The sequence below is a fragment of the Cercospora kikuchii genome, assembly GCF_019650295.1.
Source record: "Cercospora kikuchii DNA, contig_00003, whole genome shotgun sequence".
NCBI lineage: Eukaryota > Fungi > Ascomycota > Dothideomycetes > Mycosphaerellales > Mycosphaerellaceae > Cercospora > Cercospora kikuchii.
The window spans coordinates 4056109-4079505 of NW_025408584.1; the positions used below are offsets into that span (position 1 = coordinate 4056109).

A 23397-nucleotide genomic window follows, 5' to 3' on the forward strand; every position below is an offset into this window, starting at 1 on the left:
CGCGAACTCAAGCTCGCTCTTGTACCAAACATGTCGTCCCCAATCCTTTGCCTTTACTCAAGCGAAGTGCTGACATATTTTTCAGCTTTTCACCCCTTCCCGACAAACTTCAATGTCTCAAGCCTGCTGAAAGTCCGCTTGCATGGCGCATCGCCCAACAAAAGCCAAGGTCAAAGCGTACTCGAGCAGAGTACAAATCAAAGCATTCACAATTTTATGCCATCGCTCAAACCGTCAATTGACAAGTTCTCCAAACTGCAATATCTCCCAGACAGCATCGTCGGCTCATGTGTCAGCTTCAGTCTCTCTCAACATGAACGTGTCCGTGGTAAAGCCGAACCACTTCGTGAGACGCCTCGCCATAGCGTACAGCATAATAGGATGCAACACCGGATCTGGATGAGGACGATGGAAGCAGATGGATCCTCCAAGACTGCTGCTGCGAAAACTCACCGCAGAGCCAGCAGCTTCTTCTGCGGTGAAGCCTGCGTCTTTCATCGCCTGGACAAATGCTTGCCAACGAATGGTACCGCCTTGGGTAGACTCCGTGTCGGCGCGGTACATCTTTTGGAAGACGACCAGGTTCTCTCTCTTGATGGGTATAGAGATCGGTGGAACTGTGTCCGCAAGAGAGTGGTTGTTGAGCTTCAAGTTGGCATCAGGGGTGTCCTCGAGATGCACAATTTTCGATCCAAGGACGAGGTCGATAGCTGACTGTACCGGCTTGGCTTTCAGCTTCGTTTTCTTCTCCGACTTTTGCTTCGTCTCGTTATTGGCCAAATCACAGCCCCATCGGCTCTGCGGGATGTAGCCTGTGAGAGCCCTAGCATTCTCCTCAGCGACAAGTGATTGTCTACGAGACTCCAGCTCACAAAGCTCTCGCTCCGCTTCGAGTTGTGCGAGATGTACCGGGTCATTTGCGAACTCAGTCATACTTGTCATGAAGTACGTGCCGCATGGTGAGCTTCTCCCTGCTTCTTGTGCTTTGCCATACTCCGCAAAGATACCTTGCCACAGCTTTCCCAGGCGCGAGCGCGTCAAAGTCGCCTTAGCAAGCCAGGCTAGGTCTTTGCGACCCTTCGGCCAAGGCGCGTCCATCAGTGATTGAGCCAGAGCGCCGATGCGCTGTTGCCATCCCGACGCAAATTGGAGCCAGGAGTGGCGGCATTTGGGATCGCCGAGAATGCAGCAACTCTCCCCAGACTTCACCCAAGGAAACTCAATGGTAGGATCCAGAATCTGTTGTATCCAAGTGATGTGAGTGTAGATTTCATCCATGATCATCGCGTCATTGATGTACTCCCGTGTCAGCTGGTCCATGATTCTATCTGTAGCTTCTCCCCTCTCAATGGCCACGAATAATGATGCGTGTCCAGCCGGGTGCCTTCCTTTTCGACCCGCACTCTGACAAATGCCTGCAATTTGCCACTTCAAGCGATCAATGGGGTTGTCTGGGTCGAGTACTTCGTTTACATCTGCCGTGTCCATGTGGTCACGGGAATGGGATGGCGGTACCTGGCGAGGTCCCAGATTTGTGAAGTGCCTGAGCTCCTCAAAGTCTTCACTAGACCGTTCTCTCCAATGTTCGATACTAGCTTCCAATGCATATATGTGCATGGCCACCTCGGGCGGCGTGGTTCTGCCCGGAGTATAGACCTCATTGGAATGCACCATGGCTTTCTTGAGCTCGCTGCAACGGGACGATATGGTGTGCCACATCTCAAAGCGAGTCAGTAGTTCCGTCACCAAAAAGCCGCCGACGTCCTCGTACTGCTTCGCATGCCTGGATCCTGGAGCTGCATTGCTGAGCGCTACCCTCCTCATCTTGATGACTTCCTGTGCGTATGCTGGATCTGTCTGTAGCAGCGTCAGCTCATCTTTGACCATTTCAAGGCGTTCCGTGGACTTTTGGTAAAGGTGTTCAGCCGAATACGCAACCGGAGCAGTAAAGGGTTGGTGGATGTATGAGTTCCACGAAATTTCATGGCCGGCAGAGTGAAGATCTTTCGTCGCGAACGATGACCACTGGACCGAGCCGGACGGTGCAATACCTTTCGTCAGGTCCTTCAGAATATTTTCGAGCACACAAAGAAGTTCATGCTGTCCTTGAAAGATCAGGAGCGCCCTGGGAAGACCGACAATGATGTTCTTGTGTATTGCGTTCGAGTCGTGATCTGTGAGCTGTCCGAACCGGTCGCCGCACATGAACACACAGCGATCACTGAACCAAAGCGGGAGACAGTCCTTCCAATTCGAGATGACGCATGCACGAGAATCGTGCGGTGCCCAGGAAGCCGCGCCATGAACACATCTCACATGTAGGACAGATATCAACTTCATCCTGGAAAAGGTCAGGATCACCATTCCCACTACCGGTGCATTTGTGCGAGTGCAAGTCTTGGCTGCGCAACTTGACGAAGAAGGCTGAGGTCGCAGGTGATGACTTACCAGTCGTCAGAGAAGTCCATCAAATTCAGCCATGCACCATGGCTCCAGGAATGAAAGTGCTTCTCATAGCAACCATCGTTCGGACAATAGCCAATTTCCACAGGCCAGGTCCCGAAGACACGAGGCGATACTGCAGACAGAAATTTACCTCTTTTGTCCTTGGACATCTTTCGCCACCGCTTCAGAACAGCGTCGCCGTGGGATTGCAATTTCTGCGAGACGCGGTGCCTCAGGACGTCGATATCGGCAAGGTAGAAATCAATGAGCTATTGTGCCATCCCGTCTGAGAGGTGGCAAGCGTAAGGAATTGACCGCTGAGCTTCGAGAGAGACCCAGCCCAGGCGTAGCTGCAGACATGTTTTGTCGTGATCACAGGGCTCAGAATCACACTCCTGCAAGTGGCTCTTGACGACGTGCGGGCACTCGTAAGGAATCGCGTATGGTGATCTATCGCTGCAGGCTCCGCCAGTCAGGCGCAAAAGGACCTCGCTGACCTCTTCGCCGGAAACATGCACTTCGTGGGCACGTTTCCGCCTCAGCTCGACGTCAAGTTCGTGGAAAGGCTCATCGTGGCCGACTTTTGCCAAGCCACAGGTGTATAGTGGCACCGGCATGGCCCAGGCGGTTTCGACGTGGTGGCTTGAGATGTTGTGTCGAGTTGGTGCAGCAAAGACTGCTGGGACTTTTGGTAGTGAGGGGGCTGAGGGCCCGTGCTGTTATTGTCTTCTCGCCGTTGAAGTCACACCTATGCACGCGAACACTGAGCATCTTGTATCGGGGCGCTAACTTTGCTATGCTCCGCCCGCACGTACGACCTGGCATAGCAAGCGCGAACAAGCGAAGCTCTTTTTTTGTCCATAACACTGTCGACTGGACGAGTGCACACCGTGATGACGCGGAAGATGGAAATCAGCTCTCGTCAGGACACGGAGCGGCGCGAAGCAGCAGCTCAAGAGGAGGCGCTGGCATAGGCACTATCGAGTCTCCAGCAGCGACAGCGTAAACGCATATGCCATCTGTCTCTCGGCCGGCTCCATGCTTCTCCCGTGGGGCACGGGATCAACACTGTCAAAGTGTGGACTTTCGCATTAGCCCGCAGCGACTTCGCGCGCTGAGGGCTTGCGACTGTTTGTTGGGGTCTGCAGGTCGGCGTTTGGTCTGGAAGTGAAGTCTGAAGCGACAAGCTTGACCGGGTTCGTCCTTGGCAAACGCGAGATTGACGCGCCTCACCAACACCCCAATCTTCATCATCCTCTTCTGTACCGCGAAACTGTGTGCCACCATCCGTTATCATGTCGTTCGTAGAGCTTCCGGTAGAGCTCATTGAGATGATCTGCGTACGGTGCAGCTTGGACGAAATCAAGACGCTCAGACTCACTTGCCAGTCTTTGCGGAACGTTGCAGACGACTATTTGTTCCCGGAGATCGTGACTGTCATGACCAGAGACAGCATGGAAGCAGCCCGGCAGATCGCTCAACACCCCAAGTTCTGCAGGCAGCCAAGGCTACTCTGTTTTCAAGGCGATACGTCGGAGCCGTTGCAGTTCGAAGAATGGAAGTCGAAGTTGCAATCCCAGATCGAGGTCGATGCACACATTACAAAGGCCGACAGAAAGCATCTCCAAGAGCTTGGCGAAATCTCTATGCGACGTGACCGGGACCGGGAGATCGACCCCGATCTCGAGGCGCGTGAGAAGGCTTTGATACAATTGATCAGAGCCAACGCGGATGCACAACCCAAGCCAAGCTACTCAGAAGCTCAGCTTCAGGATCATTACGGCCATTATAGCGAATTGGCATATGAAGGCATGCAAATCATTGAAGACGAAACGATCCAGCGGTGCATGCAAGCAGTCTTCGAGAAGTGCAGCAATATTCGTGCCTTCGACTTCACTACAGCCAACGCTTTGCGTGTTCATACCCACAAAGAGAACAAGCAGTTTCGAAGAGGTCTTATAACCCCCTTTGGAGACTACGAACGATGTGCAGAAGGACTGGAGGCGATGCAAGAGATAGTACTCGCAGCTGACGAGGCCGGCTACTCGCCACAAACTTTGAGACTGGGCTCCGTGACATTCCATGTAGCCCGTCACCCCGATCTCTCTAGAGCGATGTCGCGTTTCATGGCCAAGGTAGAGAACCTACACTGGATTGTGTCCACGCCGTATTTGGAAGACGACGATTTAGGGGTTGATTCAGAAGAGTTTGCCGAGATCATGCTGGGCTTTCAGGAGGGGTACTGCACCAACCTTATGAGTAGCGCAGGCAATCTTCGCTCCTTGGAACTTGACATGCCCTGTCCTAACCCTGGCGAAGACAAGATTGAGCTCTCAGATGTCGTTGGCACTTTGTCCTGGCCGAACTTGCGAAACGTTGCGATCACGACAATTTACGCAAATTCCACCGATCTGGTCGACTTTCTACTGCGACATGCTGCTACTCTTGAGCGCTTGGAGTTGAACGAGGTCACACTCAATGGAGAGTGGCCTGAATGCTTCTCCAAATTCGCCGGCAAGTTGCCACGGCTGAAGGAAGTGCAGCTACGAGGTGTCTTCGACATTAACAGCGGATTCTTCTGCTTCTTCGGCGACCTATACACATCTCGCGGCAATGAATACTCGCAAAGGGTGGCAAGATACATCATCGAAGGCGGTGAAGAGTTTCCCATGCCGCCTGACAACAACAGAGAAGAGGCCATGATACCGGACAGCGAAAGTGACGATCATGAAGAGTCAGACTCGGATGACGAGGATTTCTTATTTGCGGAGGAGGACGATGACCTTCTTGGTATTGATGTTCAGCATTGAAGAATCATCGTTCCGATGCTGCACATCTACATTACTACGGTACAGACTAGCTCGAGTCGAGGGCTCTCGACCGACGCTTGTCTGGCTTTCAGATTTCAGGCAGAACGCACCGACCTTCACTTCTACACTGTGAGCATACTTCCCGGCGCTGCTCCAGTTCTCGCCGCCAAATTTGGCCATAGCAGGGCATAAGCCAATAGGACGCCCGGAGTAGCGAATTCGCAGGTACCAACTTGCCATAGAAGGCATGATCTGCGATTGCCAAAAGCTTCGGCGGTGAGTTGTGCCTTACTAGATGCAGTAGAGGCATGGGTCACTGTCGACGCACTCCTTGGTCGTATAAACGCCTTGGCACTCGCTGAGAAAACCAAGCTAAGAGGTTGCAGCTTCCTTTTACGAGCTTAGCAACAAGGCTTGTGCGCCCGCCCTGCATGACTATTGAACCCTTACGTGGGTCAGTACTCTCCAGCTCGCCGAGCGTATATGGAGCGGCGGTACTATAACGATGGACTCTTGGCAAGCAATGTAACGCTACAGTGGCAGCCAACAGAATGCCCAACGTGGTGCTCATAGGACCAGCAACCTGAGCGAGCCACAAACACTTTCCATGCCGACGACTGTCTAGACCGACTATCTTTCCGGTACAGAGGGAACAAAAATCTCTAGGACCGAGCTACCCACGTGCGTAGGCGAAGAATGCATATGTGATTGCGGGATGGCAATTGTCAAGATTTCTATACACGGACATCTAGCAATGTATAAAGCTTCACAGATTTTCCAGATTCAAAGCGCACTATCATCATCGACCTGGAACTTCGAACGATTCAAAAATGAAGACCACACTCCTCATCGCAGCTCTGTCTGCCTCTTTCACCGCAGCTCGCTCCACCGTCCGCCATTTCTACACCTCCGATTTCCATGGCGAGTACGCACGCCAGGTCGGCTTCCGCGGCGATCCAGTTCTCTGGGGCTACGGCCTAAGAGATAATCTTCCAGGCACAACAGCACTGTACACCTACCCCGTCTTCACTTCCACTCGGCCCTCCAACTGACACCCTCATCCAGCTACCGCTGCCGCCACGTCCAACAAAACCAATACCTCATGACCACACATCCCGCCTGCGAGAACGCGCCAGGTTTCCAACTCGAAGGCAATACAATGTACATTTACACTTCCCAAGTCCCAGGCACGCAACCACTCGATCGCTATGTGAACTCAGAAGTCGATCACATGATTGTTCGGCGGGATTGGTATCCTTCGCATCCTGCTGGATATAGCTGTGATGCCTTGTATGGGAATTATGTGAGTGAGGGAACGTTGGGGTATCTGAGGACTGATGGGGGAGATGGAACTTTGCCGCTTTATGGGTTTACACAGGGAAGGCATTCGGAGAATGATGGGTGTCGATCCGGGAGGGAGTAGCGGGTTGTGAGAGATTTAGTGAGGGTAGCGGTAGGAAAGTGAAATGCGGTGATTGGTTGCTTCATATCTTCCTGAGCATCACATTAACTTGCCCGAGAGCAACAACACTATGTACACGAATCCTTCAAGCCGTGAAGCGGGAACCCGCAAGTCCTCGCTTGTCGCTGACGTTGCTCTATTCTCCGTCATTTCGCTTCGTCTTGCTTCGATGCATTAAGATATTACTCCCGCTCTTTGTAGACTCTCCACATCCCCTCCAGCCTCAATGACGGCCTGCATAGCCGCCTGACTCAGTTTCCGTCTCTTATCAGCAGCTTCCTTCTCCCTTCTCGCTTTCGTCTTCGAGCTACCCGAAGGCGCGACGCCACTCAGGATCTTGCCCGCATCACCAGGTGTGAAGTTCACGAAACCACCGCCTTTGTCGCCGCCATGATGACGGGGTGTTGTGCTCGCGGACTTGGTTCTGCGGTGCTGCGATCTGCGGCGGGAGGTCGAAGTTTGTCGTGATCGGGACTCTGTGCCAGGACGTGTGGGTGATGGCGAGCGCTCGTGCGAGTTGCGGCCCCTTTGACGTTGCGGCGTGAGTGGAAAGTCGAGATTCGCGGGCTTTGAGGCGGCGTGAAGACCGTTCGGTGGTCGGAAGTTTGTGCTCGGAAGGCCATTTGGTAGCGAGGGAACGTAGTACGGAGTGCTGGATGGCGGCATAGATGACATTTGCAGCACGTTTCCAGGCACAGTGGTATAATTCCCATTTGAGTCGCAGCTGATACCGAGCCCAAGGTTCTGATTCTGAGCATGAGCGTTGATGCGAAGACTGTGCTCAAGGCTATTCTCAAGGCCAATGAACGGGTCCTGAGGATCAACTGCCGATGCCGTCGCCTGAAACGTCGTGGCGAACGGGTCGATGTGTGGCGCACTTGTGGTGCTCCATGGGTCGTCGAGTTTCGGGGAGCTGTCAAAGCCAAAGTCGAATTCCTGGATCTTGTTTGTAGCAAGTGGCCAGGTTCTGTCAGGATACAGAGGTGCGGTGTCGTTCAAAGGTACTGTCTGAGTCGTGTATGGGTTTCCAGGCAGAGGTGGTGCTACGTCGAAGTACGATGGGGCAGCATGACTTCCAGGACTTAGAAGTGGCGATGCGAGAGGTGTGTGAATGCGGGCAGCCTGGTTGAACGTGCTCGCCAACGGCGATAGCTGTTCATCACTCCCCTCAATGGCAGAGAATGTTGGTGAACCGAATGCAGCGAAGGGGTGCTGTGCAGATCTGGCCGAGAGCGGCGGAGACTCTGGAAACGTATTGATGTTGTTGTCCACGCGCAGCTCAAACTTTTTAGGACTTTGAAGAATTCGCTCTGCCCATACGTCCTTGAAGCCCGCTCGATACCTGGAAGGATTCATCATCTTCGACGGAGAACCATTTCGTTGGCGGATGGTGGCATTGGGGTTGATAGCAGCAGTGGCTGCAGGCTTCATCACCCCAACAGGTCGGCCACGTGAGACAGCCCGAAGATTTGATACACTACGCTGTTGTGTGGGCGTTTTGTTTCCGTTTGCAGCGTTACCGATAGTACGGGACTTTGATCGCTGAGCAGAATGTGATTGGCCAGTGGGTGAAGCTGGTATAGCTGGAGGCGAAGGGAAGCCGCCCAAGCTTAGGAAATCGGGATGGGACTTCGCTGCTCGGAGCTTCTGTCGCCTCTCGCACTCCGCTGCATTTTGCTCCAGTGCTCGAAGCTTCTTGTGCCAGAAATCTGAAGGCGCTTTAGCCTTTGGTTGGCACGCCGCAGGTGCTGTCGACTCTTCTGGGTCCCAAGGAGGGATTGGTGAGGTCGCCTCTGTTTGGTTGCTTTGTTCGCTCGATCCGGAAAAATCAAAGAGCTGGCAGGAGTCATCAGAACTGCTGCGTTCTCGTTGAGTTTCTCCAAAGCCAAAAGGATCGTCGCCTAGATATTCCTCAAGGACATTGTCGCGGATGCTGTCCCAGTCAAATTCTTTGTTGAGAGGCCGCATGTGGTTCAAGCTCTTGCGGCTTGTAACAGCCATGGCGAGCGGCGGTGTTCCAGACCCTTCAAAAGTCGGCAGGTTCTCAGCTGTCAGCAACAGTGCGCAGAGCTTCACTGATTTGAATTTCGCGATATGCGTTGGCCGTGGTATCTTGTGTATATGCCACTGAATCAAAGAAGCTTCCGCAACGGGTAATCAGATGATGCGATGCTAGGACATAGCTATTCTTCCCAGCCTCCACGCATTCCACGCGGTAGACCTAGAGACAACGTCGATTGGCCGTTGCACATGGCGACGTATCTTTACGGCACATGAGGTGACGTTGCCTAAGAGAATGGCTTTGTATAAGCGCGCATTCCATTACTGCCGCTCAATTGGTAAGGAATGCATGGTGGGCGGCGCTCCCGCTGTGACGTGCGATCCCACGATATCTCTGTTTCAAACTGAACCGCAGCATGGCCAGATACAAGATCCTCTTCTGTTCGCAATTTCAAGCTGGCATCTTGTCGCTCGATCTGTGTTCGAGTCCATGTGTAGAGAAGGGTCGCGAGAAGTTACTGGGGCTGCTTTCAACAGGCGAACGGGCTGCAGGGAGTTCTGCTTGCTCGCCAGTTGGTTGTGTTATCAAACCTGGCTGACTTCTGCGCTGAGGCGCATTCAGACGCGGCACATCCACGTTTGCCACCGGTCGAGGCGGCACTGACTCTGGATGAATGGACGCAGATAGGGGATTCGAAAGCAAAGGGGCAGACGTGGCTTGCGGTATGCGTAATCCCGGATAGAATGAACAGCCCTCATCGTGGAGGCCACCAGTACACATGCACTTGCCAGAAGCTGGAGAGCCGTGCAGCTCTGAGAGCGAGCGCTCCAAGGGCGCAGTCGCAGGAACAACGGATGCAGAGTATGGTGACGCGGAAGCAGGTAAGGAAATCGCGTAGTATGGTATCGAGGAGGGTAGCTGAGGACCGTGGTGCTGGAGATCTCCAGGATGGAAGAACGAGCACGAGGGGAGGTGAGTCGTTCCTCGACACGTGCATGAGAAGTCGATTTCACGACTCCGATTTGATCTGTGCGAGTCAGCAGGCGCCGAAGGGTGGCCATAGTACGCGCGCCTAACCAGATTGTCGTCGCTCTGAGCACGTTCCGCAGCGTGAGGCTCAATCCCCAGTGCCGATTTCAGCTTCGCTTGCAGCTCCGCAGCCATTGATATTATCTTCTCATGCACTTCCCGATGGCTGTTCTGCAGGTTGCGCTTCACGAATGCGCCCATAAGCATATTGCATTTCAATTCGATCTCTTCTTTGATGTACAGCCCTTCCTTGGGCTTGTCTACTCCCAACTCGGATGGCTCTCGAGGCTCGCCTGGCTCGTTCCCGCCAATACTCCATCGACTCTTTATATCCACTCCTGCCGGCGCAAACACGTGGGTCTGTATCCCATCGCTCAGATTGTAGAAGCACGCCTTGTACGATACCTCGCCTTTTGCTATGCCTCCGGGCAGGTAATTAATCACATCTGTAATTGAGTACCATGTCGCCAGCTCCGCTTCGTCTTTCGTCGCGGCTGGCGGCGCGTCGCAGAGCTCGTGTCGTATTATCAGCGGATTTAGCTGCATCATGGCGACATGGTCGTGGAGTCGGGCCACCGCAGCCTCGCGCGATATGCCGGCGGGAACCGGCGTGATGTGGACGATATGTGAGCGCCCCATGGAGTGAACCTGCTGTTATCGTCACGCAGAGGAGAAGTTGTGCAAGAAGCAAGAAAGATGCTAAGGATACACGAGAGGTGGGTGTAGCCACATCGCCAAAGCTGCATGCGCTTACCGTTGCTGATCGGCGAGGCTGAGCCAGCGCTGGAGGCGCCACAGAATGCGTTTCTGTCCAGACTTCGCCGTCGTGCGCTGCGATTGGACTCTGTGGGTGATTCGGGCGTCTTCTCGCACGACCAATGTCATTGTCTTGTGAACCTGGTCGTTCATCTATCCCTGCCTGCCGACTGCAGCCAAGACGACAGCATGCACGAGCCACCGATAGACTAGGTTTGGCGCTTCAAAAGCTTGTCCAGAGCAGTGAACGTGCAATTGCAGCTGTGCCAACACTGCATACACCATCGCAGAGCTTTGCGTCTCATCACGACTTTGAGATCATTGCGCCGCGGGACAGAGCCTTTTTGAGAGTCTTTTGGCACTGTTGTAGGATTTTCCGGTAGGCAGACAAGCTTTTGGAATCTCCAAGGGCGAATGCGACAGAGTGACGGCATGATCAACAAAACTCTACGCTCCAACCACTGACGCTCCTTCGAATGGTCTACAATCACCTTTGTTCACTAGAACCGTTCCATCTCTTCCACAATTTACCAGAGAAACAGCTCCGCCACGTGTCGGCTCCGCACCATTCCACGCTCTGCCAGCGATATACGATACTGCGGATAGAAAGTTTCCGACTATACATGCGAGCATGGTTTGGGACCAGTGCGTGCAACACTCGCCCCACCAACAAACCTCCCAATATAGAAAATGCCGGGCACTGACGATTCACCTTTTGTTCTCAGAATCGAGGCCACGCCTCCACACCTCAGCTACCTGCTGCTCGCGACTTTCCTGATCAGCTATGTTCTCTTTACAAATTTCCTGCGCAACCGGTGTAAGTATCAACAGGCATTGGGATCACAACGCAAATGTCTGACCACCTCGAATCTAGTACATTTGTCAGAACCACCGATAGCCTTGCTCGTCGGAATTCTGCTGGGTCCACATGTCCTGCGCTGGCTCACGCCCAACTTCTGCGACGGAAAAGGATGTGGAAGTGAGGGCAAAGGCGGATGGGGCTGGGTGAGTTTGCTGCAACCGTGAAGCACGTACGGAGCACTGACTATACTGTAGGGAGATGGCGTGGTGCAAGAGTTGACAAGAGTCATCGTTGGAATTCAAGTCTTCGCAGTGGGTAAGTGAAACAAACCCAACGGCTCCCTTGATCGCCGAGCTGATTCGCTGCAGGTGTCGAACTTCCAAAAAGATACGCTCGCAGACACTGGAAATCGGTTGCCATGCTCCTCGGCCCCGTCATGACCTTTGGATGGGTTGTGTGCGCCGTGTTCGCGAAGTACATTTTCGAAACGAGCTGGTCGACTGCCCTCATAATCTCAGCATGCCTGACACCAACGGATCCGGTCCTCGCAGCCAGCATCTTATCCAATTCGCAATTCTCCAGCCGAGTACCGAAAAGACTCAAAGACATGCTAAGTGCGGAAAGCGGCTGCAACGATGGCGTGTCGTTCCCATTCCTCTACATTGGCCTGTTCCTCCTGACGCAACATACCGTCGGCGATGCATTCAAGGACTGGTTTCTTATTACGATCCTATGGCAGTGCGTGTTCGGAGTGTTCATCGGGCTTGTGATTGGCACCACCTTTAACTGGGTCTTACGTTTCAGTGACTCCCGAGGATACATCGATAGAGCCGGATTTACAGTGTTCTATTTGCTGCTCGCCATATTCTGCGTGGGCGTCGGATCAACCTTGGACTCAGACGACTTTCTGGTCGCCTTTGGTGGCGGCTATGGATTCGCTCGAGATGGCTGGTTCGCAAAGAAGACGAAAGAAGCACACCTGCCAAACATCATCGATCTTATCCTGAACTCGTCCATGTTCGTCTTTTTGGGTACAATCCTGCCCTTCGAGTCGTACAGCAACACTTATCTGACGCCTTGGATAACTGTACCTCGGCTGCTTGGATTCTTGGTCCTGGTTCTGCTGTTTCGCAGAATACCGATCGTACTGGCCACATACAGGTTCATCCCAGATATTAGGACGTTCCGAGAAGCTATTTTCTGCGGGCACTTCGGCCCAATGGGTCTCGGTGCTCTGTTCCTCGCGATTGAGGGCAGAGCTGTGTTGGAGACAGGAAGCTCTACGCCTGATCACAAACCTCCGGAATACTCGCCACCTTTGACCGATCGCCAGAAAGGCATAGAGACGATCTGGCCGGTGGTATCTTTCATAGTACTTGGAAGCACTCTGGTGCATGGTTTGAGTGTGCTGGCATTGAGCCTGGCCTCGCATCTTGTGAGGAAGGAGAAAAATCGAGCGCAGATCCCAGCCGCCGAAACAGATCCATTGACGGGAATGGAGCATGAAGATGGCGATGGCGGTAGCGCCACGGATACGGAAGACGAACACGGACAACCTTGAAGTCCAGATTAGCTGACTCTTGTAGCTTCGTAATAAAGTTTTGTCCGCCCTTCCAATTGATGCTTCAGCCGTTCTTTGGTCTCGGCCACTAGCTCCCTGGAGTAGAACGCTACACCCAGCTCTTGACTTGTGTACCAAGAGGCCCGGTCCATGTTGCCACTACCGAACACAATTGCTTCGTCGTCCACAATCGTCAGCTTGAGATGCGATTGAACCGGCTCGCCCTCTTCAGCTGTGGGTCCCGATCGCGGCACATAATAAGAGACACGCAAAGACCCAGCAACTGCAACGCCTGCCTCTACATCTCGAGGAGCCACGACCATGTTTTGATGACTCTTCACCAGCTGGCCCATACATCTGCTCGTTGTTGTTCCTGCTGTGACCAGCTGCTCCAGTATCATGAGCTTCTCACTCGTGACAATCGTGACGTCCACGCCTCGCGCCACTGCATCGAGGATGTGCTTCAGGACAGGCGGGCACGTCACATTTGGACTCTGCACATATATGCTCCGCTCCGCTCCTGCGAACAACTCCAGTAATTCCACGTTCAAGGGCGTCCTTGGAGGATTAGCACACTTCTGCCAGGGTAAGAATCGAAACCTCGGATTACGGTGATGTGGCGAAGGCAAGAACTTATACTTGACGTTTTCCAGCCCCAGGGAGTTCGTCGTAGGCCTTGATTTGTGCTCCGATTCGGCAGTCTGCAGCGAAGACTCCAATTGTTCAAGCCTTCCCCTCCATTTCAGCTCCCAGAACTTCAAGAACTCTCGTACGACTCCACTTCCGTCCAGCCTCACGCAGCCTTCAAACCACTCCTCCCACGAAACATTACAGCTCGGTAACAAGACCTCTTTCCGGTCTACTACCACAAATTTCGGGTGCCAAACACTAAACGGTAGGAAGAAAATACTCTTGACTTCCAGGTCTAACCCCTCCAAGTCTTCAGCAGCAGGAAGTACCAGTTTCTTACTCCATTCGGAAGGAGAATAGATTCGTCCTGAAGGGGAGGACGTATGGAAGAGTTTTTGGAATAGCGATGAAGAAGAGAAGCCGATTCGGACTCTGATCCTCTTGGCAGATGAGTTTAGCGAAGTGCGGGCGAGAGCTTTGGCGCTCAATTTGAGGAGTGTATCATTGAGCGCGTCACGCGTAGGACTGGCGGCCCAGAAACAGGTTATGAGGATGACTTCTTCTTCGGCAGATTCTATGGCGGGGAGGATTGAGGACGTGTATATCTGATGTCCGGTTCCAAAGGTCAATGAGCGAATGTTGGCCGTTTCGGACATTGGGGCGTCCTTCGAGGTTGGTGTTACGGAGTTGTCCGTGAAGAAGGTGGAAGTGGAGATGTCTTGAGCTGATCGACCAATCATGATCGGTACCCTTCGATGGTCAAACTTTAAAGTCAGAGCCCTGCTTCTTCACAGCTTCACGTGGGATGAGATTTTCTCCAAGGTTTGCATACCCGTCGAAACAGTCATGCTGAGTGGTCAGCATGCTGCGGCCCTCAGCGGACCGGACTCGCCGTAACTCAAACTCGAACGAAAGAGCTGGCAGGTATGGAGGTAGGCACTTCTTCTCTACCGCTTTTTCGTATTTCGCGTCAATTCGACAAGACTCGCAAAGCACAATTTCAGTACACCTCGAGCCATGCCATCTCGTGAGGAAGAGAACGAGGCATTGGCACGAGCAGAATACTGGGACGCAAGATACGCCAAATCCGATGGCAAGCATGCCACGCACGAATGGTTCCGATCCTACAGTGATCTCCAGCCGTTCCTAGAAGAGCACCTCTTCGACCCGTTTCCGGCCTCGCAAGAACCGAAGATCCTTCACCTCGGTGCGGGAGACAGCGTGAGTTGTGCGAGAGTAAGTTTCTTTGCTTTTCGTTACTGATCGAGATCCTTTGGAGAAGACGGTACCACGAGAACTACTGGATCAAGGATACAAAAATCAGACCTGCGTGGACTTCTCTCCGGTTGTGGTCAAGCTCATGACTGCTCGAAATCTTGAGGGAGTGACCTGGCTATGCGAAGATGTCCGAGACATGCCTGTGATTGCGAGCGAATCCATCGATGTAGCGTTCGACAAAGGTACGCTGGACGCAATGATTCACGGAAGCCCATGGAGTCCGCCGGACGATGTTCAAGAGAACAGCGGACGCTATATGAAAGAGGTATGATCTCACAGCGTGCAATTGTCTTCGTGCTGACAAGGCTTAGGTTGCTCGCGCCCTCAAATCCACTGGCGTCTTCCTTTACATAACATATCGACAGCCTCATTTCGTGAAGCCTCTGTTGAACCAAGACAACCTGTGGGACATGCATATGGAAGTGCTCAAGCCGAGCGAGAACTCTTTCGAGTACTATGCTTTCGTGCTCAGAAAAGCACAGTCTGCGTAAATCTGTACCTGAAGTAGGTGAAACTAAGACACCCACCTCTCGAAGCCCTGCTGCCAAAGCCGACTACCTTCGCGGCCATGTCGAACTCGAACATGCATGTGCTACATGTGCAAGAATCCCCATCATCGACTCTTCGAACGAGGCGATACCCCGGTTTGGCCGACTATTTCGAACGCAACGATGAGCATGCACCATGCGGCGCGGTCACTGTCTGCCTTCACTTGTCCTCTTGACTGGGTACGTCTGGCTATCGTTGCGATGTAACTAGTCCCGGCTCAAGGTTTATGGACATGGCCTGACAGGCACGTGTTTTCTAGAGCTTTCCGCGTCCGAGCACGGATCAGAAATAGATCTTCACCCTGGTCATCCCCTCATTACAAGGCGTCTGACGCGCTATTCAAAACGGACCACCTTCTCGAGTTCTTCTTCTTTAACATATTATTCAAATTTGGACTCAGCGTTATCCGATAAACTGCTCGTCAAAAAGGTCAGTATATCGCACACTCGTGATTCCTTTGCGGCTGGCGTCGATCCATTCACTATGTGCCCACACAATCGTGAATGAACGCGGTGTATGAGCCGGTTGCTCACATTTGTCAATTGGTGGTAGCTCTTCAATGCTGAGAACCATACAGCAACCATGTTTCGATCAGTGCTCAGAGATGTGACCTCTCAAGTTGCTAACGCTCAGCCGGCACGAAGTCAAGAAAGTGTAGCTGCAACGGAAGCAGCCCATACTGAAGTGGTTCGAGCATCTTTTGCCGCATCTGACTATCAAGTTGATCTCAATGGCAATGGCAAGCCGTATATCGTGGTGGGCACGAAGCGTAAAGGGCTGGACAATCCCTCGTCGAATCCAGATGACTTTAACGTGGACAACATGCCCATTGATAAAACATGCAGCCAAGTCCGCGGAATGATAAGAAGGTTCTTGGATTCCGGAGAAATGAAAAAGGGAGAATTCGCAGACGCGATTCGCGTAGCCCCAAACAGCTTGAACCGATTTCTAACTCAGAATGGCAGCATGGCCGGCGAGACAAATTCTACGTACGGCAATGCCTGGGGGTTCTTCAAGAGGCGAGAACTCGCTGGCATCAAAGCACCCAAGAAGACGAAGACTTCTCCCTCAGCCTCTACTGCTCAATCTGGAGGCAGCACCCCCTCGCAAGCACACGCCGATATCAGCGCGATCCATCTTCCTGGCGAGGAAACCAGATCTGTTCCCATTTTCGACACTTGCGATGAGGTACGCAAGAAAATCAATGCGTATCTCGTCAAGCCTGGCGTAACTCAGGCGTCTTTCTGCCGCGAGTTGGCAGCACAGCTACCTGCTGGGACTAATATACAAAGCAAGCAGCTGACTGATTTTCGATCCAAACGAGGTCCAAGGCAGGGCAACACGTCCTGTGTCTTTTATGCTGCTTATGTATTCTTCGAAAAACTCAGGTTGGCTGAAGAAAGACCAAAATCGAAGCATCGATTGGAGATGGAGGAGTATTGGGCACCGCAAGGTGGTTTTGATATCGTGCATGGTCATAATACATCGTGAGTCTGTGAGTGACGATGTTCTGGAGTGTGAGACTGACCGCTTTTCGCAGCTATACATGTAGATACGACGAGAGACCGTACGAGGACAAGCTGGGACGGGTCTTGTTTGGTTGAAGCGGACTTTCCATTTGTGAGCTGCGTTATTCGCGTCTAATGGTATGCTATGTACGATACTGTAATATGAGGTCTGCGAATGTACTCAATGCTCTGCTATTCCCGCCCTACTGCCGCAGCACCAGTCGATGTCTCTTCTGCAGCATCGAGGGAGGTATTGCTATCAATTACCAGTCGTTCCCGCTCTACCAACCGACATGCCAGCAGACTGCTACTTGGGCTTCGCGACGTCCTCAGGCACCAGAATCACGACCTCCGTGAACTTGTGGCCAGCATACGCATAGCCCAGGGACTCCTGCCATGGAACCTCATCCTTCGACTCCGCCTTTTCGCCCATCGCAGCTTTCTCCTCCTTGTTGTACAAATCGGACTTGTAGATTTCGATGGCCGTCTTGCCTGGTTGGATGGCCTTGCGACACACGCGGATGTCCGGGTCTACATCGAAGTCAGTGTTCAGCCAGGGAGTCGATCTGCATGTCATTATGTACTCACTTTTCGAGAGCATAATCACCAACTCGATCTCTTCGACAGCAGCATGTCCGTGTGGAGTCATCCTCTCTTTTCCCGTTTGCTCGTAGTATTTGCCGGTCTTGTGCTCGAGGAGGAGCAGCAAGCCTTCGGTGAGGTCTGCCATCTGTTCCTGAATGCTTAGTAGTGTTCGAGGTGCGAGCACTTGCCAACAAACTTTGAGTACTATTTTCGTGATCAGGTCAGATTTTACTGTGGCCTAGGAAGAGACGGGTTGCCTGCGAATCGTGTCGCGGTCAATGTTGCTGAATGTTCGAGCCGGATGTTTTTGCCCGCAAAGTGTAAAGCCGAAAGAAAACAGGCTTGTGGTAATCAAAGGGATATATGTGACTCACAGAGGTGGTGAATAGCAGGTGAGTAACGAGTGAATGAGTGTCTAAGTCAGTCCTGTGGAGTTGCTTGCACTCACCAGAGGGCGCATCAGATGTCCGTATGCTGAATCTGAGCATGAACGCTCGCTTCCGATGCTGGCCTCCGAGCTCTCCGGCAGTAGAGCTGCACAGCCTCAGGAAACGCTTGATGCAATAAGAATAGGATGCTCGGTCTTGGGCCAAAGCACACAGCGACTGCATGCTTTTGCTCAACTTCCAAGTCGCACAGCTGTACGTACGGATATAAATGTCTATTGCTTCCAGATCTCTTATCAGCTACATCATAGTTTTGCAAACACTGGCTTCCTTTTATTCTTCCCCAGACCAGCCAACAGAGCGTCGCTGACATCCTTCGTCTGAAGCATGGCGGCGTTCCAAACAGCGATATAATCAAGACCTACAGATATCGTTAGCCACAACCACACAAAAGCACAAACACAAGCCACTCACCATCTTCCACAGAATGATCTCTTGAGTAGTTGATCACAGCCTTTGTCCCTTGCACAGCAATCGGACTCTTCTCAGCAATCAGCTTCGCCAATTCCAGTCCTCTGTCCAGAGCCGCCTTCTTGTTGTCATACACGCCACTGACAAATCCCATCCTCAAAGCCTCCTCAGCGCTGAAATCTCTCGCAGTCAAACAAATATCCTTGATCCAGCTCATCGGCACCAGAGTATGCGGTAATCGAGTCAGAGTACCAACATCCGCAGCAAGTCCGATCGCAACCTCTCTCACAGAGAACGTTGTATCATTCGAACATATTCTCACGTCGCAACATGTGCTGATATCGATCGCAGCGCCATAAGAAATACCATGCATGACACAAATAACAGGCTTCTCACACTTTTCGATCTCGCTGACAGGTTCTTGGATTTCTTTGATATGCCGACGGAGGCCCCATGCTTTCCGGGCAGTATCTCGTTCTTCTCCAGCTCCTGAGCCTTTTATGAGAGGTCCATCGGCGGCAGCTGTGACGTCTAATCCAGCTGTGAAGGCTCGGTCTCCGACGGCGGTGAGAACAATAGCTCGGACGTCTGGGTCGTGGGAGAGTTTCTTGAAGATGTTGCCTAGGTCTGTGAACATTTGACTGGTAAACGAGTTGAGCTTTTTGGGCCGGTCGATTTCAACGACTGCAACATTTTCGATGGGTTGCGTTACGTTGAAGAACTCGCAGCTGTAGTCTTGGGGTGCCATGGTGACTTGTTCTGTGACTTGTGCTTTTCTTGTCGTTCCTGTTCCTCTTCTTGCAACTACCTCAGAAGGTACTGTGAAGTTGAATACTTATCTGCTGAGTCGTCAAGGCGTGAAGTCGAGATCCGGCAGCCGAGGTCTCGGGCAGGGTGATGGATGATCAGCTGAAATTTGCTGCCTGAGGCACAAGAATACCTGTCCAACGCTCCTGCGGCATGGACACATCGAGCAAGGAGCCGCGATTGCCGCAAGGTAGAGAACCTGAGAGAGGCAGGGATTGATGTTTGGAACTGCTTTGAGGTATATGTACATCATATGGTATGTGAACTTCTGTTTCCCGCGCTTCATACCTGTCGGTCCGCAGTCAGTGACTGTATTCACTCTCGCTCAACACGCTCTCAAAGGCCTGCAATCAACGGAGCCCCGATAATAGCCAACATGGGCGCGTAGCCCCAATGGTTCATTTCCCCAGCTCCAACGATCGAGTAACAGACCCAGCCGTCCACTGCGGCAACACTGCTCGCTGCCAACATGATCCAGCCCAGGGCCTTTGGGCTTCCATAGTATGCCGGTGCCAAAATTGCGAATCCCATGAAGCAATCTCGATAGCCATATGCCATGAGCATGGCGTCGGCGAACATCCTTTGATCTGGCAAGTCCGAGTAGGGGAGCTCGAAGAAGGACAGAGCTAGCACTGGATTGACCAAACAATTGATTCCGAAGCCGATAAAGATTGCGCCGAATGCCCCACAGACATAGCGAATCCAGTTGGATTGTGAGATAGACATTGCTGTTATTCTGCCTTGTGTATATGTGGGTGGTTTTGTGGTCGTGCTGGTTTTTGGGCGCTTGTCTCTGTCTTGTTGTGATTGGTGTTGCTGAATGGCTTTGATCCTGTTGTTGTGATCTGAGATTGCGCGAGTGTGTATGATTGCTGTATGTGAGAATGCTATCAAAATCGTCAGTGCAGACTTACAGGAAGTTCATATACTCGGTCCCGGAGATTGGGTAGAGCTGAGTTTGGATGTTTCCGCATCCTGTGAAGATGCGCACGGGAATTTCTAGCACCGACAGAATCCTGTGCCTGACCTAGCGTCGATAGCTGCCTATTCGACCATGTTGTCGCTCACCGGCTGCATTGCTACTGAAGCCGACCTGGAATGTGATCGCTGTTTGTGTGGGGAAGCGAAACGTCACTTCCACAGAGAGACTGTGAAATTGCAAGTGAGGCGGTCGGCGGAAGTTCGGCACGTCAATCAACAACGAAACATCCAGCGCGTCGCGATCACTTCACCACGCACTCACGACCGCGCTATATGATACGAAGTCGCCGGTAGTACGCTGCCAGACGGCAACAGCACGACTTCGCGACCATGGGCGACCTGCACAACACGCCCATCGTCATCGACAATGGCAGCGGCACCATTCGAGCCGGATATGCTGGCGAGGACAAACCACGCAGCTACTTTCCGTCCTTCGTCGGCCGCCCGAAACATCTGCGGGTACTCGCAGGAGGGCTGGAGGGTGACGTCTTCATAGGAAAGCGCGCGGAAGAGTTGCGAGGACTGCTCAAGCTCCGCTACCCCTTGGAACATGGCATAGTCACCGACTGGGACGACATGGAGAAGATCTGGCACCACATCTACACAGACGAGCTGAAAACGCTGAGTGAAGAGGTATGTCGAGGCTGAGGTCAGTCGACGAGGAAGGCAGTGCTCGGGGCTGTGGGACTAACATATGCCCAGCACCCCATTCTGCTCACCGAAGCACCTCTCAACCCTCGTGCCAATCGGGACGTGGCCGCGCAGATCCTATTCGAGACATTCAACGTGCCTGCTCTGTACACGTCAATACAGGCTGTGCTTTCGCTATACGCTTCGGGACGAACGACAGGTATTGTGCTGGATGCTGGTGACGGAGTGTCGCACGCGGTACCCGTCTACGAAGGCTTCGCGATCCCAAACAGCATACGACGGATAGACGTGGCTGGACGAGATGTCACGGAAGAGCTGCAGCGACTACTGAGGAAGGGAGGCAGCGTATTCCACACCAGCGCCGAGAAAGAGATCGTCAAGCAGATCAAAGAGAAGGTGTCATATGTTGCTCTGGATCCCAAGAAAGAGGAGAAAGAATGGCTGAATGCCAGCAACCGTGGCGGGGAGAGCAAGACCATCGAGTATACACTACCTGATGGCAAGAAGCTGAAGATCGGTTCAGAGAGATTCCGAGCAACAGAGATTCTCTTCGAGCCGGAGTTGATCGGGCTCGAATGGCCCGGTCTGCATCAGATTGTCGTGGATTCGATCAATCGCACTGACATGGACCTGCGCAAGGCGCTATTCGGCAACATTGTGCTTTCTGGCGGTTCGACAATGATCAAAGGATTCGGTGATAGGCTGCTCCACGAGGTCCAACGCCTGGCAGTCAAGGACATGCGCATCAAGATATTTGCGCCTCCCGAAAGACTGTGGAGCACGTGGATCGGAGGCAGTATCCTGGCTGGCTTGAGCACGTTCAGGAAGATGTATGTGACGATTGACGATTGGCATGAGAGTAAGTCACGATCCCCATACCCTCGATCGTCATCGGGTGTATTAGCTAATGCGTACCAGACCCGGACATTATCCACCAGAAGTTTGCTTGAGCATGCGTAAGATACCCCAGCGGCTACCTTCAGTGATTCAATTCGAACGCGGCTCCGCACGGTTCACGCTCTCCACGACCCCCAACGACGTCGACGGCCTCTACACCACCTGCAGCCAAGCACAACGATCCCATACGTTGCTGACAGCGCGATCCGAACCTCCTCGTAACACCGCTGCTACCCCTCCGTGTCGTTCTCTGATTAGTTCAAGGTCCGCGTCAGCGGCCTACGAGGCACAAACGTGCTTCCGGTGGTGGATGAGGATGTAGCATCGTGAAGCGGGCGTCATGCTACTAGAGCTGCAAAACAGCGGAGCAGCAGATCAACTTTTACTTAACCATCACGTACTAGCGTCCCGGCCTAGTCTCAGGTACGGCAAGGCTGCACATGGAGAGGACCGTCTCCGCTCACCGCACAACGCTAGACCTTGGCTTGCGGGGAAGCGACCGAGCCACTGATCATCGCAAACGTGGCTGCTGCGGTACCGGTGACCGACATGAAGAAACAAGAATCGCGAAATGTGGTCAGAGCAGTCCAAAGTAGCACAACAGAACAGATAGGCGTGCCATGCAATGCCACATTTATGGTCGTGCGATTCGCGATGGCCAGTGGAGAACGACCTTGATCAGAACAAAGGAAGAAACTTCGTCGTGACTCCCTGGGCACATTGCAACGCTGAAGGTCTTTATTTGGCCATTGAATCCCGTGCTAGCATATTGTCTGAGCGCGAGCCAATCGCGGCCTGAGAAGAAACGGTGCCAAAGTCTAGGCCAGTGAAATAAGATGTCCTTGCTAGAGTGCTTTGTGGTAGACCTGCTGACTACGTTTACCAGCACTAAAATGGCGACAATGAGCGCCAGGCTGTTTGTGCGTGCCGCAGAATATTCATGACGATGTAGCGTGTCGGTGGGTGGATAGAGACATCTCGATGGCTATGTAAAAAAGTTCGGGCTTCGGGATTTGGCCCGTCCACCTGGCTCGATGATAAACTCTGCGGAGGATCGAGCTGGGCTCTCGGGCACGCACTGCCAGATCATTGCTGTTCGGGCTTCTCTCCTGAATCGCAAAGCAGAAGGTGGTCCGCATGCGGCGTCTGTTCCTGCAGCAGTCAGACGGCGTTCCAGATGGTTCTGAGAGATGGCAATACTCCTCCCAGTCCGAGATGGCGATGCACGACACGTGGGCCGGCGCTGCCAAGGCGTCGGAGCAAGCGAGCAGCTGGATCACGCGGAGAGAGAGCGTGCTCGCTCCTCAGCATGATGCACCATCAAAGTGTCGTCACGCCAGTACGAATGAGGAAACATCGTGAGTTCTGAGGGGGTAATAGAAACTCTGGCAGCGATTTCTGTTACCCCCAGGAAACTAGGCGGGACGTTGCCGAGCGAATTAAGACGGCGCTTGCGTGCACACATGACTTGGGAGCCGTGGCGGAGGCGTGACCTGTGACTTGCAATTCCGGGCATCGCCAGTCACAATGATGAGCGAAAGCAGGCCCAGGATGATGCTATCGTCGCCAGAACACCTGGACATGCCATCATGGACGTGTGTGCATGGCGCTGTGACGCCGTGAAGGCGAATCATGGGCGCAAAAATTTTCGCAGCCGACGCCATTCACGCGCCCAGACGCCCCCGGAGCCTCTTCACACGGATTTGCCGCTAGTCGCTTAGCGGCGGTACGTGAGAGACACCTCAGCCAGCGCTCAGAGATTTTTGCGTCTAGCAGTTAACTGCAAA

General features: G+C 53.0%; 13 protein-coding genes across 13 annotated transcripts; 6 read left to right on the plus strand and 7 right to left on the minus strand.

The window, feature by feature from the left end:
* Nucleotides 1-285: 285 nt before the first annotated feature.
* On the minus strand, nt 286-3062 carry CKM354_000596700 (uncharacterized protein; the record flags this gene model as incomplete). Its single annotated transcript, XM_044801260.1, has 3 exons — nt 286-2341; nt 2449-2714; nt 2943-3062. The coding sequence occupies 3 exons, from the start codon at nt 3060-3062 to the stop codon at nt 286-288; spliced, it is 2442 nt and encodes an 813-aa protein (XP_044657195.1).
* Nucleotides 3063-3740: 678 nt separating this feature from the next.
* CKM354_000596800 (uncharacterized protein) lies at nt 3741-5255 on the plus strand (the record flags this gene model as incomplete). The annotated part of the gene is made up of 1 exon (XM_044801261.1): nt 3741-5255. The coding sequence occupies one exon, from the start codon at nt 3741-3743 to the stop codon at nt 5253-5255; it is 1515 nt and encodes a 504-aa protein (XP_044657196.1).
* An 830-nt stretch (nt 5256-6085) lies between these two features.
* Nucleotides 6086-6307, plus strand: CKM354_000596900 (uncharacterized protein; the record flags this gene model as incomplete). Its single annotated transcript, XM_044801262.1, has 1 exon — nt 6086-6307. One exon carries the CDS (start codon nt 6086-6088, stop codon nt 6305-6307), a length of 222 nt encoding a protein of 73 aa, XP_044657197.1.
* Nucleotides 6308-6891: 584 nt separating this feature from the next.
* Nucleotides 6892-8718, minus strand: CKM354_000597000 (uncharacterized protein; the record flags this gene model as incomplete). The annotated part of the gene is made up of 1 exon (XM_044801263.1): nt 6892-8718. The coding sequence occupies one exon, from the start codon at nt 8716-8718 to the stop codon at nt 6892-6894; it is 1827 nt and encodes a 608-aa protein (XP_044657198.1).
* A 451-nt stretch (nt 8719-9169) lies between these two features.
* CKM354_000597100 (uncharacterized protein) lies at nt 9170-10387 on the minus strand (the record flags this gene model as incomplete). Its single annotated transcript, XM_044801264.1, has 1 exon — nt 9170-10387. The coding sequence occupies one exon, from the start codon at nt 10385-10387 to the stop codon at nt 9170-9172; it is 1218 nt and encodes a 405-aa protein (XP_044657199.1).
* A 748-nt stretch (nt 10388-11135) lies between these two features.
* On the plus strand, nt 11136-12867 carry CKM354_000597200 (uncharacterized protein; the record flags this gene model as incomplete). The annotated part of the gene is made up of 5 exons (XM_044801265.1): nt 11136-11149; nt 11230-11321; nt 11379-11509; nt 11561-11621; nt 11675-12867. The coding sequence occupies 5 exons, from the start codon at nt 11136-11138 to the stop codon at nt 12865-12867; spliced, it is 1491 nt and encodes a 496-aa protein (XP_044657200.1).
* An 8-nt stretch (nt 12868-12875) lies between these two features.
* CKM354_000597300 (uncharacterized protein) lies at nt 12876-14153 on the minus strand (the record flags this gene model as incomplete). Its single annotated transcript, XM_044801266.1, has 1 exon — nt 12876-14153. One exon carries the CDS (start codon nt 14151-14153, stop codon nt 12876-12878), a length of 1278 nt encoding a protein of 425 aa, XP_044657201.1.
* A 361-nt stretch (nt 14154-14514) lies between these two features.
* Nucleotides 14515-15266, plus strand: CKM354_000597400 (uncharacterized protein; the record flags this gene model as incomplete). Its single annotated transcript, XM_044801267.1, has 3 exons — nt 14515-14718; nt 14780-15040; nt 15087-15266. The coding sequence occupies 3 exons, from the start codon at nt 14515-14517 to the stop codon at nt 15264-15266; spliced, it is 645 nt and encodes a 214-aa protein (XP_044657202.1).
* Nucleotides 15267-15906: 640 nt separating this feature from the next.
* On the plus strand, nt 15907-16928 carry CKM354_000597500 (uncharacterized protein; the record flags this gene model as incomplete). Its single annotated transcript, XM_044801268.1, has 2 exons — nt 15907-16811; nt 16865-16928. The coding sequence occupies 2 exons, from the start codon at nt 15907-15909 to the stop codon at nt 16926-16928; spliced, it is 969 nt and encodes a 322-aa protein (XP_044657203.1).
* Nucleotides 16929-17139: 211 nt separating this feature from the next.
* Nucleotides 17140-17562, minus strand: CKM354_000597600 (uncharacterized protein; the record flags this gene model as incomplete). Its single annotated transcript, XM_044801269.1, has 2 exons — nt 17140-17363; nt 17421-17562. The coding sequence occupies 2 exons, from the start codon at nt 17560-17562 to the stop codon at nt 17140-17142; spliced, it is 366 nt and encodes a 121-aa protein (XP_044657204.1).
* A 546-nt stretch (nt 17563-18108) lies between these two features.
* CKM354_000597700 (uncharacterized protein) lies at nt 18109-19022 on the minus strand (the record flags this gene model as incomplete). Its single annotated transcript, XM_044801270.1, has 2 exons — nt 18109-18224; nt 18278-19022. 2 exons carry the CDS (start codon nt 19020-19022, stop codon nt 18109-18111), a joined length of 861 nt encoding a protein of 286 aa, XP_044657205.1.
* Nucleotides 19023-19417: 395 nt separating this feature from the next.
* CKM354_000597800 (uncharacterized protein) lies at nt 19418-19807 on the minus strand (the record flags this gene model as incomplete). Its single annotated transcript, XM_044801271.1, has 1 exon — nt 19418-19807. The coding sequence occupies one exon, from the start codon at nt 19805-19807 to the stop codon at nt 19418-19420; it is 390 nt and encodes a 129-aa protein (XP_044657206.1).
* A 585-nt stretch (nt 19808-20392) lies between these two features.
* Nucleotides 20393-21663, plus strand: CKM354_000597900 (uncharacterized protein; the record flags this gene model as incomplete). The annotated part of the gene is made up of 3 exons (XM_044801272.1): nt 20393-20695; nt 20765-21572; nt 21632-21663. The coding sequence occupies 3 exons, from the start codon at nt 20393-20395 to the stop codon at nt 21661-21663; spliced, it is 1143 nt and encodes a 380-aa protein (XP_044657207.1).
* Nucleotides 21664-23397: the final 1734 nt, after the last annotated feature.